The 14,628-nt window shown below is 29.0% G+C and overlaps 1 protein-coding gene across 1 annotated transcript; it reads right to left on the bottom strand.

Annotated features, from left to right (window-relative positions):
• Nucleotides 1–8,807: 8,807 nt before the first annotated feature.
• Nucleotides 8,808–11,188, bottom strand: LOC106407859. The gene is made up of 2 exons (XM_048751026.1): nt 10,158–11,188; nt 8,808–10,072 (listed from the first exon to the last, which is right to left on the bottom strand). Exon 2 carries the CDS (start codon nt 9,504–9,506, stop codon nt 8,892–8,894), a length of 615 nt encoding a protein of 204 aa, XP_048606983.1. The 5' UTR covers nt 9,507–10,072; nt 10,158–11,188; the 3' UTR covers nt 8,808–8,891.
• Nucleotides 11,189–14,628: the final 3,440 nt, after the last annotated feature.

A 14,628-nucleotide genomic window follows, 5' to 3' on the forward strand; every position in this document is an offset into this window, starting at 1 on the left:
TTATGGCTATTTTTATTTTCTGTTACTAGGATGTTTGTAAATGAACGGATATCAACATTAAATCTAATTAAAAAACCTTTTATTTGTATTTAATCTGATCTACAAAATATCTGAACATGGTTGTTCGGGTATATGTATTGTCCGAATGTGAACGGATATCCAACATTTTTTAAAAGTTCGAAAAATCCAAAAACTAAAGCAAACATCAAAATAGACCTCCAAAGAAGACAACGACCAAAAGAAGTTTTGTCGAAAGATAAAAATGTATTTATATTTTTAAAGTTAACTAATCTAAGAGTTAGAGTTTATGGTTAACTAGATCTCGATCCGGATTTTTGTTTTTATTTATTTTTATATAAATATTTTGTTTTCAATTCTAAATTGGTATATATTATAATATATATGTGTTTATCAATTTTTAAAACATAATAAGTTTACTGTATATTTTTTTCATTGATAGATTGTTTCAAACTTTCACATGTATTTGTACCTTCGGGAAAATGGCTTATTCCCCTATGAACTAGTTGTTCCCGGCTTTTTCACACATGAACTTTTAAGTCATGCCAAAAACCACATGAACAACGGAAAAATGACTTATTTACCTATGAACTAATTGTTCTCGGCTATTTTACACATGAACTTTTACGCCATGGCAAAAACCACATGAACAATTCTATTTTTTGAATTACATACACAAACTATCGATTTTAAACTAATTCTCCTAAAACCGTAAACGGTGTTATTTAAAAGTTAACTTGGATTATGATAGGTGGAGAGACTGTTTAATTTGGGTTGGTAAAAACATAATACTATATCGTTTTTTTTTTCTTCTTTTTCTTTTTGTCTAACTTCTCTTCTTCTTCAAAAATCATTTTACTCTTCATCAATTGGGGATAAAATTTATTATCATGCAGAAGAATAAAACATTTTACATGATGCATAAAGAAAGAAGAGCAGCAAATACTGACTTACCAATCTCCATGTATTGTCACAAGGAACTATAAAATTGGCGCAGTCTAGGACGCTTGATTGGTTCCATAAGCGGATGTTACTCTCAGGTTCCGGTCCTGCAGGGATTTATATATTCTCCTCAATCCAGAAATCAATGTCATATGATCTCTTTATACGCTTTATGTCATATAACTCAGAAAATATCTACCCCAACCGGTTACTATGTCATATAACTCGAAAATGCAGAATAAATTTTTTTATCTTCAATTGATGATGAAGAGTAAAAAGATTTATGAAAAAGAAGAACAGTTGACAAAAAAAAGAAGAACAAAACGACATAGTATTATATTTTTATCAACCTAAATGAAACCGATCCTCCACCTGTCATAAACCAAGTTAACGTATAAACAACACCATTTACGGTTTTGGGAGAATTAGTTTAAAATCGATATTTTGTGTATGTAATTCAAAAAAAAAAAAGAATTGTTCATGTGGGTTTTGACATGACTTAAAAGTTCGTGTGTGAAAAAGCCGGGAACAACTAGTTGATAGGGGAATGAACAATTTTCCCTTGTATCTTCTTCTATACATATATTTTCAGATTATTATTTCATTATTAAAATCATAACTATATATATAAAGATTAGTAAAATATTTTTTATTGTCATATTCAAAGATATTGTAACATTTTCATAAATTTAGAAAGTTTTTAAAAAATTAAACTTTTCGCTTCATAGATTTATATTATCGAATAAATAATTAAACATTTAGTTTTTGTTTAATTTTTAAAATAAACTATATAGTTTAAAATTTTTCTTCATTGGTTTAAGGTAGTAAAGATTAATCGTTGTTAGGTAATATGATTTTTGTTATTTAAAAAAAAATCTTTCTAATTTTAAAAGTTAACATCGATAAATATTTAAATATTTAGCATATAGATGTATAGTATTACAACATTAAATTATACCTATTTAATTTATATTATCTATAAATCCAATGGATCATCTATTGTTTAAATCCAATTATTGATAGCCCAATAAAAATTTCTGGTAGACCCAAAGTTTAAATGATAAGATCTACTATATTAAAAGAGAAGTCATGACTTCTTTTATGTGTGATATTTTAAAATGGACCCTCGTAGAAAGTCATTAAATTAAAACATATCATTTAAAACATTGCATTAACCGTGAAGCATCTATCTATTATACTAAATAATATTCCTTTCCATTAACAACCGAAGTGTATTTAAGAAAATCACTAACCATTAGTTAAAACCAACCAAATCAGTTCCCTTTAATAGTGGAAACGATTTACCACCCCTCAGTTCCGGTTTTATTTCTATTCTTTTGTTCTTCGGTTCTTTAGTTATAAAGATTTATGATCATTTATCAGAGAGACACGTAAGTGTTATTGAGAAAATTTGATTTTTTTTCTATTTTCAGTTTGGTTTGGGTAACAAAGTTAGGAACAGGCTAATATCTAAGATAATTTTGGATCTCATTATTTACAGTTCGATTATGTTTCTTTGGTTAATTCGAGTTAAAAGTCAGAAATTACATTTTCAAATAAAATCTTAGAATATTTCGAGTTTATGGAAAAAAATTGAATAATTCAGACAATTTTTAAATTTCCAGAAAAAAAAAGAATTCTGGTAATTTGTTTTTAAGTTACTTTGGTTTGTACATATTAATTTTAAGTTATTTGATTATTTTAAAACTAGACTAGATCATAACTATATATATAAAGATTAGTAAAATATTTTTTATTGTCATATTCAAAGATATTGTAACATTTCACAAATTTAGAAACTTTTCGCTTCATAGATTTATATTATTGAGTAAATAATTAAACATGTAGTTTTTGTTTAATTTTTAAAATAAACTATATAGTTTAAAATTTGTTTTCATTGGTTTAAGGTAGTAAAGATTAATCATTATTAGATAATATGATTTTTGTCATTTAAAAAAAAATCTTTATAATTTTAAAAGTTAACATCGACAAATATTTAAATATTTAGCATATAGAGGTATAGTATCTTATATATTAAAACAGAAGTCACAACTTTGATTCATGTGTGATTTTTTTAAAAAAATAGACTCTCACTAGAAATCAGTTATCATTCAATTATTACTAATAATATGGATTAATAATATATCATTCCTAATATAACATCGACTCCTAAAAACCGGATTGGTTAACAAACTCACATTTATTCATGTGTGATATTTTTATTTGGATGATTGGATCATCATTTAAAATTTGTATTAAATGTATTTTCTTAATGCTAATATATAATCTTTTAACTACTTAAATCATAATATAATTTGATATCTTTTAATTTAAAATATAAATATATATATTTAATTTTCTTAACAAATTTGTTGAAAAACATTATAACAATATCTTAATTATCAAAAATTGTATATAAATATTTTCACTAATTTTGTAATTAGTAATGAAATTAATGTTATTATACATTAATATATATATATATATATATATATATATATATATATATATATATATATATCTTTTATAAAATGAAAAAATTATATCAAATTTTACTATTTTATAGTTATATCTATCATTTTAAAATAAAACATTGTATTTAACTAAATATGATAAAATTATTTAAACTGATAAATTAATATAATATGTTGGTAGAACGGGTTAACATTAGTAAATTAGATAATTCATGTATAAAATTAACTTATCTTAAACTTTATATATATATATATAGTTATTATATTAAATGAATAAACATAAAAAAATATTGATAAAAAAAATTTAGCGCTTTGAATTACGGATCATGATCATAATAATTGAATAAAAAATAATTTTAAAATATATATAACAAAAAATACCAAATATATGTGATGATTTGAAATAATTAATTAACTTACAGCATAAAAACTATCAAATTGTTATATTTAAAATAATTTTATATAAACATTTAAATATATAAGTAACTTAAAAAATATATTCTAATTATGTAAAGTATATATATAAACATAAAAATTAATACCCGCACGGTTGTGCGGGTCCAAATCTAGTTAGATATTAAATGTAACATGATTTTTTAAGAATATGTCAATTGGGTCTATTTTTTAAAAAATCACACATGAATCAAAGTTGTAACTTATGTTTTAATATATAAGATGTTAAGTCTATTTTATGACAAAAACTTAAAAAAGTTATTTGAGAAAATAATCTAGAGAAATTCCTTTCTTTTTTTTCATATGAATTTGATTTATAAAACTGAGAACCATACAAGGGTGGAATCCAAACTGGCGGAAACACCTTTAAATCCCGAGAAACTTAGCCCACAAAATAGAATCTAGAACTCAAACAACGGGCAACACATAACAACTACAATGATCACTAGATAAAACCTCACTCCTGCATTTAAACCCATAAACAATCCTAGACAAGGAGAAAGAAAAAAAATCGTCTAATGATTGAAACAGCCGGAACTCTTGCCGAAAACCACACAAACACAAGAAAGAGTAAGCGATGCAGTGACCAACACAACGAAACCAAACTCAACATACCTGAACCTCCAGTTCACGGTACCAAGCCAGGACCACAAATCCTACCAAATTCGAGAGGAAACAAACACCTGAGATTAAACGCCCCTTCTCAACCGAATATTCGTCGGCAGGCCTAAGACCTCAACCTCTCTGTATTGCTTCAACGAGCGAAGCCACCGAGGAACGAGAGAAACATAAGACCATCCGGGAAACGCACTTATTAAAAGGCCGGGAGAAGGACTCCTTAACTGATATGGAGAGGTGACAGAAGATCTGAAACTTCTAAAGGATGTAGGTCTGTTCTGCTCACCACACAACACCACACCACCATTACATCACCGCTTGCACCGTTACTGAAACAAGACCGAAGACAAACTCTAAAACCCAACCGGAAAGCTTTAGATTAAAACTTCTGAGAGAAACAAGAGCAGAGGACACAGATTTGAGGAAACTCGAAACCGGTTCCATCCATAGAACTTCACCGGCGCTAGAGACACGACCTCCTCTTTAAACAAGACGAAAGACTAACCTCTAAACCTCCTCGCTCCTCAGACGAGCATGAACCTGATGGGGGAAGAGATGTTGCCGGAGAGCAATCTAAGTACCACCAACTGCTACAGCCATAGATGAAAGAAGACAAGGAAAACATCTATGGTGCCGGCGAGGAGCGCCAAACACCGGAGAATGGCGGATCTGGACCAGACGGAGGCTTGGCGGCGTTAATGCAAATGCTTTTTTTAGTTTATTTTCACAAAAAATAAACATTTTATTGAAAGATAAATGTGCATTTATACCCTTATGGTTAACCATTTTTAGTTTATTTTTCACAAAAATAGACCTCCAAGGAGGAAAATGTCCAAAAAAAAATTTATTGAAGGGTAAATATGCATTTATATCCTTATGGTTAACTAATCTAAAGAGGTGATTGGTAGTGTCTGTAGAAGATGTGGACAGCCTTTTTAATTTCTAAAGTCATCTTTTAAAGCAATTATGCTTTTATTTCAGAAGCTGTAGACAGACTTTGAATTTCTACAACCATTTTTAAAAGCAATCATGCTTTTATTTTAAAATTGAATCCAAAGCTAAAACATTAAAATAGGAAATTTGTTAGCTTTAGAAAGCACTTTGTCTAGAACTTTTATTTAATGCTCTGAAAAGTTTCCTACAGCAAAATAAATTAAAACCAAAGCTAAAAATTTAAAGAATAAATCTTAGAGCAAAAAATAGAAAACTACAGCTTCAGCTAATCAAACCCTAAGACTTAGGGTTTAGAGTTAAGGAGTTGGGTTTTGGGATGAGTTCAAATTTTTAAAAATAAAAAATAAATTTTAAACTTTTCAAAATAAAAAAAAACTATTTTAGTCATTTTATTTTTTGATGACTAATTTTGTGACAAAAACTTAAAAAAAACTATTCTAGAGAATTGCTCAATTGTGAAGTCATGTTTAAATGACCATTGACTGCAGTCAATTGGATAGTTGTATATATGACGTGCTATCATCATTCTAAACAATATCGTTTAGCTATTTTATTTTAAAAAATTAAAATATAGTTAGTTTATGAAATCGTATATGCGCAAAAACTCAGATTAAATTACCTAAACTATCCGATCGAAGCAAACTAAATCTTAATAGTTTAACATAATATATAGTCTCTGTTAATTAAAATACCAATTTTTCTTTTCTTTTTTTCTCGCTGACAAATTAATTCTTTTTTTAAGCCAATTTTCAAAAAAAGAAAAAAATTAATTCTTTTTTGCTCACGTGGAAACCTACAACATTGAGTTCGAAATTTGTTTTCCCTGTTGTAAATTGAATTTTGGAGGTTTCATTAGAAAAAGAAAGAAATGTGTCTTAAAGTTAGAACATCTGATATTTTAAATGAGATAAACTATATGAATTAAAATAATTTTCAATTTGTATTATAACCAAAATATTTGTTATCTAAGTGGTTAAATTTATTATTGATTGGTTTTTTGTTTTTGTTTTGAGTCTCACCTAAGATGAGAATTTCATTTTATTACTAGGGATTTTTCCGGGCTACGCCCGGAGGTTTTGACAGTTATATTTTTTTAATATATAATCCATATATATCATGGCTATGATATATAACATATAAATCGTATATCAAATTTGCAATGATTTAAACTCAAAATTTGCTTATTGTTACTATCAAAAAATATATTTGGGATGCTGAGCAAACATGTGAGATGAATAGAAAGCATTTGTGTTAGCCTAGAAATGGTTAAATTTTGGTGTATTTTATTTATTATCACATAACTCTCGTGTGTTGATTTGCTTCGGCTATATACAAAGAGGCGGAGAGCATTTGTGTTGTCTAAGCTTTAATTATGATCCATATAGATTCTAAGAATACATTTAGATTCTGTAACACCGTACATAAGAACTTCATTATTAGTAATTAAATGGATTAATAAATATAGCTTAGTCGAAAGCAGCACAATCATTAATCAGAATATGGACTTGTGCTTGTGTTATTTTCTCGTGTAGGCAACACAAATGCTCAGCCGCTTTGTATAGCCGAAACAAATCAGCATGAGCTATCCGATTATAAATAAAATCCACAGAAATTTAACCATCTTAAGGTTTTTTAGATTCAATTATTGTATAAAATCTACAATCTTGTTCTCAAAATTAATGTTCAAGTGATTCATGTTTGTTAACGGAAACAAAGAGAAAGAGGAAAAACGGTGAGAGCGATCCATTTAAATTTTGTTGACCTATTTATCTGTGGCATTAGAAAGGCATGAGTATTAGAATTATGCGGGAAAAAAAGAGAACATGTTGAGAAGAGATAAATCTTGAAGCTGACATTTAATTACGTACAAAAGAAAATCAAGAGCTTAGTAGATCTACTCCACAAAGAGAACACCATAACTTAACCATGACGTGAAGCTCGTGGTACCGTCGCTAATCTAAACTAATCCTCAGCATGTTAATCGCGTCGTTAAGCCTGTCATTAGTCATACACAAAGAGCTAACTCATGCTTTGAAGCATCTCAAGTTCGTAGAAGAGAATGGTCGAAACGCAATCAAATTTGCTTTGAATTTTTTTTATAAAAGCTTTGAACAAATATTCACAACTTAATATTTAGATTTTAAACCTTGCATTGAATTTTATTCAAAATCATAAATTACTAAAACTATTAAACATTCCACAAAAAAACATATAATACGTAAATGTAATAGTTACTGAATTTTTTAATTATAAAATATATACTTATTATTTTATAATATGTAAAAAAACATATAATACGTAAATGTAATTTATCTTTAATTATGAGATATATTAACAAATATCACAATCTTAAATATATAATTGTTATGTGTCACGATCATGTTTGTAAGTGATACCGTATTTGTGAATTTTGTGTTTTGATGTGGTCATTGATTTTACTTATTGCCTACGGGGTTCATTTGTGTTGTTTTAAGGTTTTGATATTGTATATGATTCTTGAATTTTCCGTTTTACTAACAATTTTTCAATTTATATTTTTTTCCTTATCTGAATTTCTTGTGTTTTTCTTTGTGTCTTTGCTACAAACTCTTTTGTTACTCTTCCTATCATTTACTTATCTGTAGTGCCACCTTATTCGACTTTGTATAATGGTTTTTTATTTTACTTTTACTTCAGTCTAATTTACATTGTCACTTATTTGACTGTATCATTTTCCTTGAGTTTTTTTCCATTCTTTTCGTTTCTAGTTTTGTTATGATTCCACAAATGACAAATCTAAAAACCTAGCTTGTGCCTAGTGATACTAAAGTTTATTTCACGTTGAAGCTTAGGGATTTAAGTGATTTCAGATGATTTCAATAAGTTGATTTCAATAAGTTGCAGAGATTTAAGTGATTTTTGTTAAACTACTCTAGAATATCACCCTAAACTATGGGATTTGGGTTTTAATTTTTTTAACTAAGAAATCCTACCCAAACACCCTAAAATCACCTGAAAACTTTAAAACTCCACAACTTAAAATATTTTCAATAACAGTGGATTTCAGAGTACTTTAAGAAATGTCAAATTCAATAACAGTGGATTTTAAATGAGTTTTTAAAATTCTTGTTTCAATAACAGTGGATTTGTCATTTTAATACAAATCACCTGAAACTTTCAGTTGAATACATCCCCTTAGAGATATTAAATAGTTAATTCTTTGTTTATGTTTATAAATTCGTAAACAGGTGATACAAATTGTATGTAGTCAACATTTTTGACATTTATTTTTTTTTAAAGCCCATCAATATATCACTGAGATTTATGCTCTGCTATTCCCTCTTGTCCGTCAAGATTGAACCTCCAAAGAGTTCACAAGATATACCCATATTATATTAAATATGACCATGTTACATATATACATTAGAATTTATTATAAAAATTTAAAACTATTTATATTAAATGTTTATCTGTATTACAATCAGCAGTAAAAGAACTGATATCAAAAGTTTCTTCCTCCATCTTCTTACCAGGAATGCATATGCCTTCAAGTCCACAACGAACAGAGAATTTATCCCGCTCCAAAGGGACACCCCGGAAAGATAAGAGCTCTTCAGTCCCAGACTTGTGACCGTTCCATAATGTTTGACCTGAGTAACAGTTCCAGTCTTCAAGGTCAAATGATGGTTTGGAGCTTTCAGTTTTTACGGGTCCAGTAACTGGTGCAGTGTTCGGCGCCGGCAGAGCGAACATGGAGTAGCTTCTAAAATGGACGAATGAGAAGAGCTGAGATCCTGAGCCAGAAGAGAGTAATGGCTTGTGTGCACTGCTGCTGATATCTGGGGTAGAGCTTATAGGAGGTGGTAAAGAACAGGGTTGCTGAGAAATAGTGTTATCCAACGGTATCAACCATTTCAAAAGGTTCCCATATGGATCCTTGTGTTCATGATCAGAAAGTTGGTCCATGTCTTGATGCTTCTCAAACTGCAGTATCTCAATGATTGGTTCTTTGGGACAGTCAACGATATAAACTTGTAAAGAGACCTTCGCCCTTCCAAATAAAGGCATTGTGTGAGAATCAGTAGGTTAAAAAAACAACTTATAAGAATTACCATCATGTGTCTCCATTGGGTAAGGCACAACATTTTGCCTTACTTCTTGCTACACCTCCAGCAACATTAAGATCAAACTCTCCTCTATCTAAAAAAGCACTAACACAAGGTCTCTTTTTTCCGCTTTTCCTCTAGCTTTGTATCTCCCAACACAGAGGTTTCTTTGACCAAAGCGGCTCACCAGACTCTGCGATCCTAACGAAGAAATGAGACTTCTGAAACCTGGAAAGGAAGTCTTATGTTCTTCTCTTATTGATCTTCCATCCTGAAAATTGATTCGCCATTAGATACGTCCTTTTTGTGAATCCAAACTCTCTTTACCAGGACTGTCACCGTTCTGAGTTGCAAACTGACCATCAGGGCTCAATTCCCCATCCCCTGATGGTGTACTCGTCCCATTGCCAGAGAGATTTCTCTATAAAGTTTTGTTCATCACCTCAGCAACTTTAAAAGGGGTGATAATCTCGGCGTCCCCTTTACTCTCAGATAAGCATGCAACTGCAAGGATCTGAATCTGCTCCCCTGTAAGTAGAAACAAATGCCTCTGATGTTACAACAGTTTGTATCAGTTTTAAATGATGAAACATCTGAGAGACAGAGCATATACCAGTAAACACAAAGGAGGGATCCAGAGACGTAATGACTGAATATCAACAGACTCAGACCAGTTATCCGGGATCTCTTCTGTAATAAGAAGAGATCACCACCACATTAGATTAAGTAGAGAAGAAGGTAAAGTTCAAAACTTTCAAAATTGGATATTATACTATATGGAACATAGATCCATCCTTCTTCCTCAGACACATCTTAGAACCTCCCCATACCAAAGCCACCAGTGTTTGCGTTTGACTCTCCATTACCATCGTCTTCCTCCAAGGCGTGTGATGGTTCCAACTCTCTGGCAGTGTCATGAGATGTTTCTCCGGCAGGACGTGAAGTTTGATGGCCATGGAGATTTCTGGCGCTTTGGCTCCGGCTTGACAAAAACCACACTAATTTTAAAACAAAAGTAAAAAAAAATTAGTATTTCAATACTTCCTACCACATTCTTCGTCTCACAACGAAAACAATAAAACAGTTACTGATAACGAAATCGAGACTCACGCCTAAGCAGAGACGGTATATTCTTTGACAAACATCTATGTATGAGTTGGAAGGTATTATATACTTGAAGAGAGGAGATAGACAGAGGAATGGAAATCAAAAATGATAACTACCACAAAATACCAAAAAGTTTGATTAGAAATATTAGGCGTGAGTCTGTGAGGTATTTCATTATTTAAGATATATGTTCGTGTCGAACCTTTGCGTCGAGAAGAAGTATGTAATAGATATGGAAGTACTTGCGTTTTTCTTGACGTTAGGCGACTCCCACAAACTGAGGAGGCGAGCAACAATGAATTGAGAAGTCCAGGCAAGTCAGAGCCTCAAAGGTGAATCGTAACTCACTATCCTCGACAACTTATATAATGAGCATCAAGCAGTGAAGTAATTGAGAAGCCATAATATTCTCTTCAGTTTTCAGAACTGATTTCAATTGGGCATTGTGAGATGTAAAACGGTTTGTGTGAATCAGATAATTTGTTCGTCGATGGAGGCGAATCGGCGAGTAAGTCACGAATGTTTCTGATGACATGGCTCATTCTTAACTTATGAGTGGCTGGAATTTTCATGCCTAAGTGGACACCTTAAAAACTCTGGTTATTCTCCTTTTAGTATTGTGATATATAAATATATATTGTTTTTACACTATTAATGTGAATAAATTGCCTCGGTCGACTAGATTAAGTGGCTTAGCCTGAGCTTTTTTGTGGAGATTCAATTTTCATAAATAACTAGATATGGATCCGCGCTGTGCGCGGATATTATTTTATAAAATCTTACTAAAATTATCCATATTATTTTATACGGTTTCGAATTTGTCGGTTTTTTGTGTTATATAATAGGTGGATATAATAAACTTTTTTGACATCTAAATTATATATTGTCTTTATAAGTATACAATTGATTTGTATTATAACATATGTTGTACTTGATGCTAGTTTGTAATGTATAATGTTTCATATATAGTAGGGGTGGGAATTCAACTACTCATTCAGGTTTGGTTCGGGTTTACTTAAGTTTAGAGTTTTCGAGGTTAAAATTTTAGTTCTATTGGTGACAAAAAAATATTAGCTTCATTTGGGTATTTATAAATTTCGGGTAGGGTTCGTTTGGATCTTTGTGTATTCGGTTCGGGTTTGGATAACACGTTAAAATTACTTTTAAAAATTTTAAAGTCATATATGCTTTAATTTTTTAAAAATCTAAAATAAAATAATATGTTACATATAAATTTGAATAATGTATGCTGATATACCTAAATTTAACATATAAATTAGTTTGGATTTTATATTTGGGTAGAAAATTAATAGATATTTTAAGTATGTTTAGTGTTTTGAATATTGTTTGAATATTTTAGATATTTACTTTTATTATCTGTATATATTTTTTAATATTTTGGACAATTCCAAAATATCTAGTATTTTAGATATTTTATATATTAAGCCTAAAAATTAATATATTTAAGTATGTAGATATATTTGGATACATTCAAATATCAAAAATATTTTGGTTTGAGTCAGACTCGGTTCTCTCAATACCAAAATTTTAAACTCATTCGAATATTTAACTAATTTATGTTCAAGTTCAGTTCTTAGGATTCAGTTTAGTTCTTCGGATTTGGGGTTTTCGCCCAACTCTAATATGTAGTAAATTAGTGGTTTGATTTAGGGATTGATTGTGATATATTTTTTTAATTGAGGAGGTGATTTTGTTAAATCTTTATATTATTTTAAATTACATTATACAAAATAATTTAGTTCAAATAAACATAATTTATAATATAATTTTAACTCAATTAAATTTGTTTAATCTAATTATTAGTTTCATTACATTTTTTGAACATTGTAGTTATCAAAGTGTATTATTGAAAAATATACATGCTTAATTGTGCTTTAGAAATTTCATATTAAACATCAGGATTAATAACTTTTTCTAAAAATTTATGTAGATATTATTAAATATATCACAATTTGTTAGGGATTTATATAGGTTACATTTTTTGTGGAAAAATATTACACATTTGGTCCATCTAATATCAATTGATAGTCTTTTAAAATACATTACTTTATCCAGTAAATAATATTTTCATTTATGGATTAGACCCATCAATCAAACACGATATTATTTATGTAGTATTTTTAAAGGCATTTTGATTGAGCTATTGGAATAAAATAAAAGAGATAAAAAATATATTTATGAATAATAAGTAGCAGATGACGTCAAATGTAATTGAAAACATTTGTCTTTCATTACTATTTGATGGATTGGGCTCATCAAATAAACATATTATTATTTGTTCATTATTATTTGAAGGTAGACTATAAGGAGAGCCATGTCTTGATTATTATAAGAATAATTTAATTTCGTATTGTTTTTCTATTAGTAGATAACCAAAGGTACGTTTAATATGACGCTGATTTAGTTGTATGTAACGAAGTTGATTTAATTTAAGTAGTTTGGTAAATTTTATATAAGTAGCGTATATGTATTACTGTAATATTCTAATAAGAGTCCAAAAGTTGATTGACAACTTTTAAAGGTAGATAAAAAATAGGATTCTATTTTAATAGATTAAATTATTATTTTTAGATATAGCCAAAGGGTGTTGTTTAAAATGATAACACAACGTCATATGTACAATCAGCTGATTAACTGTGGTCAATGTACATTTAAGTAAAATTATACTAAGTTCATGATGAAAATACATAATATTTCAGAGTTGTGAAAGAAAAGACACTATTTAAAAAGCTCAGGTTAAAATAAGCCTTTCTCCCCAATGTAGATCTTTTGGACAGTTGATAAAAAAAAAAGATCTTTTGGACAAAACTCACTAAAAAGGAAAAGTTTCCGTATATATATAGAAAATAAATCCAAAACACTATTTGATTGTTAAAAAGAAATTTAAATATTTTCAGGAGTTTATTTTCTTTAGTTACCATTCCCATATATAGAATATTCTGTTCTTCTTCATTGTCTTTCCAGTAAAAACAAATTAAATTTAGATTTTATTCTAGGAGAGTGTTTTCAGCAAATTGACAAAAGGCAATTTCTCAAATTGTTCATTTTAAGTTTTTGTCACAAAAATAACCATCAAAAAATAAAATAATCAAAATATCTTTTTTTTTTTTTGAAAATTTTATTATTTATTATTTTTTTAAAAAAATTTGAATATATCCCCAAAACTTAACCCTTTAATTCAAAACCCTAAGTTTTAGATTAGTTAACCCTAAAGATATAAATACATATTTACTTTTCAATAAAACATTTTTTGGTCATATTTATCTTTAGAAGTCTGTTTTTGTAAAAATAAACCAAAAAAGGTTATCTGAGAGAATTTCTATTCAAAATTTCATATATTTCTTTTGAAATTAATTATATTAAGTCCATGATAAAAAGCACTGTTACAAAGTTCGCCAAGGGAAGGCACGACGAAAAAAAAAATCATGTTGAAATAGGTCTTCCTCCCGTTCGATTGGGCCGTTCTCAAGGTCTTCTTAATATTAGACCTTATATAATATTCAGTCTTTTTTGGAATAGTGTGCTAGTGAGATGAATGTATGTTTTTACTTTTATATGGATAAAAATATTTGTTTAGATTGTCGGTTGAATACTTCTTTAGTTTTGGTTTTGAGAAAAATTCAAATTAAAATCAAGTTTACATTTGCTTTTGTTCATCCATAGATGTGGTTTTGAAATTTTCTTCTTGGATGGTTTTGGATTAATAACTAATTAGTTGCGGACCATTTTGTAGTTAGTTGTTAATTACCTTAATGATAAAGAAGAAAAGGCTATATGCCTTCAACACCAACCGATTACTCTATCAGGTCTAGTCAGGAATCTCTACAAGAAAGTAGTTACCAAACCTATAGTACAATATAATTAAATCATTTAATTTATTCACTTCGGTTAGAAATCAAAATTCAGTTGGGTTTTCAGTTGATGTTTGGGTTAAAATAAATTTTGATGTAATTCTC

This window comes from Brassica napus, chromosome C3 (assembly GCF_020379485.1).
Source record: "Brassica napus cultivar Da-Ae chromosome C3, Da-Ae, whole genome shotgun sequence".
NCBI classification, from domain to species: domain Eukaryota; kingdom Viridiplantae; phylum Streptophyta; class Magnoliopsida; order Brassicales; family Brassicaceae; genus Brassica; species Brassica napus.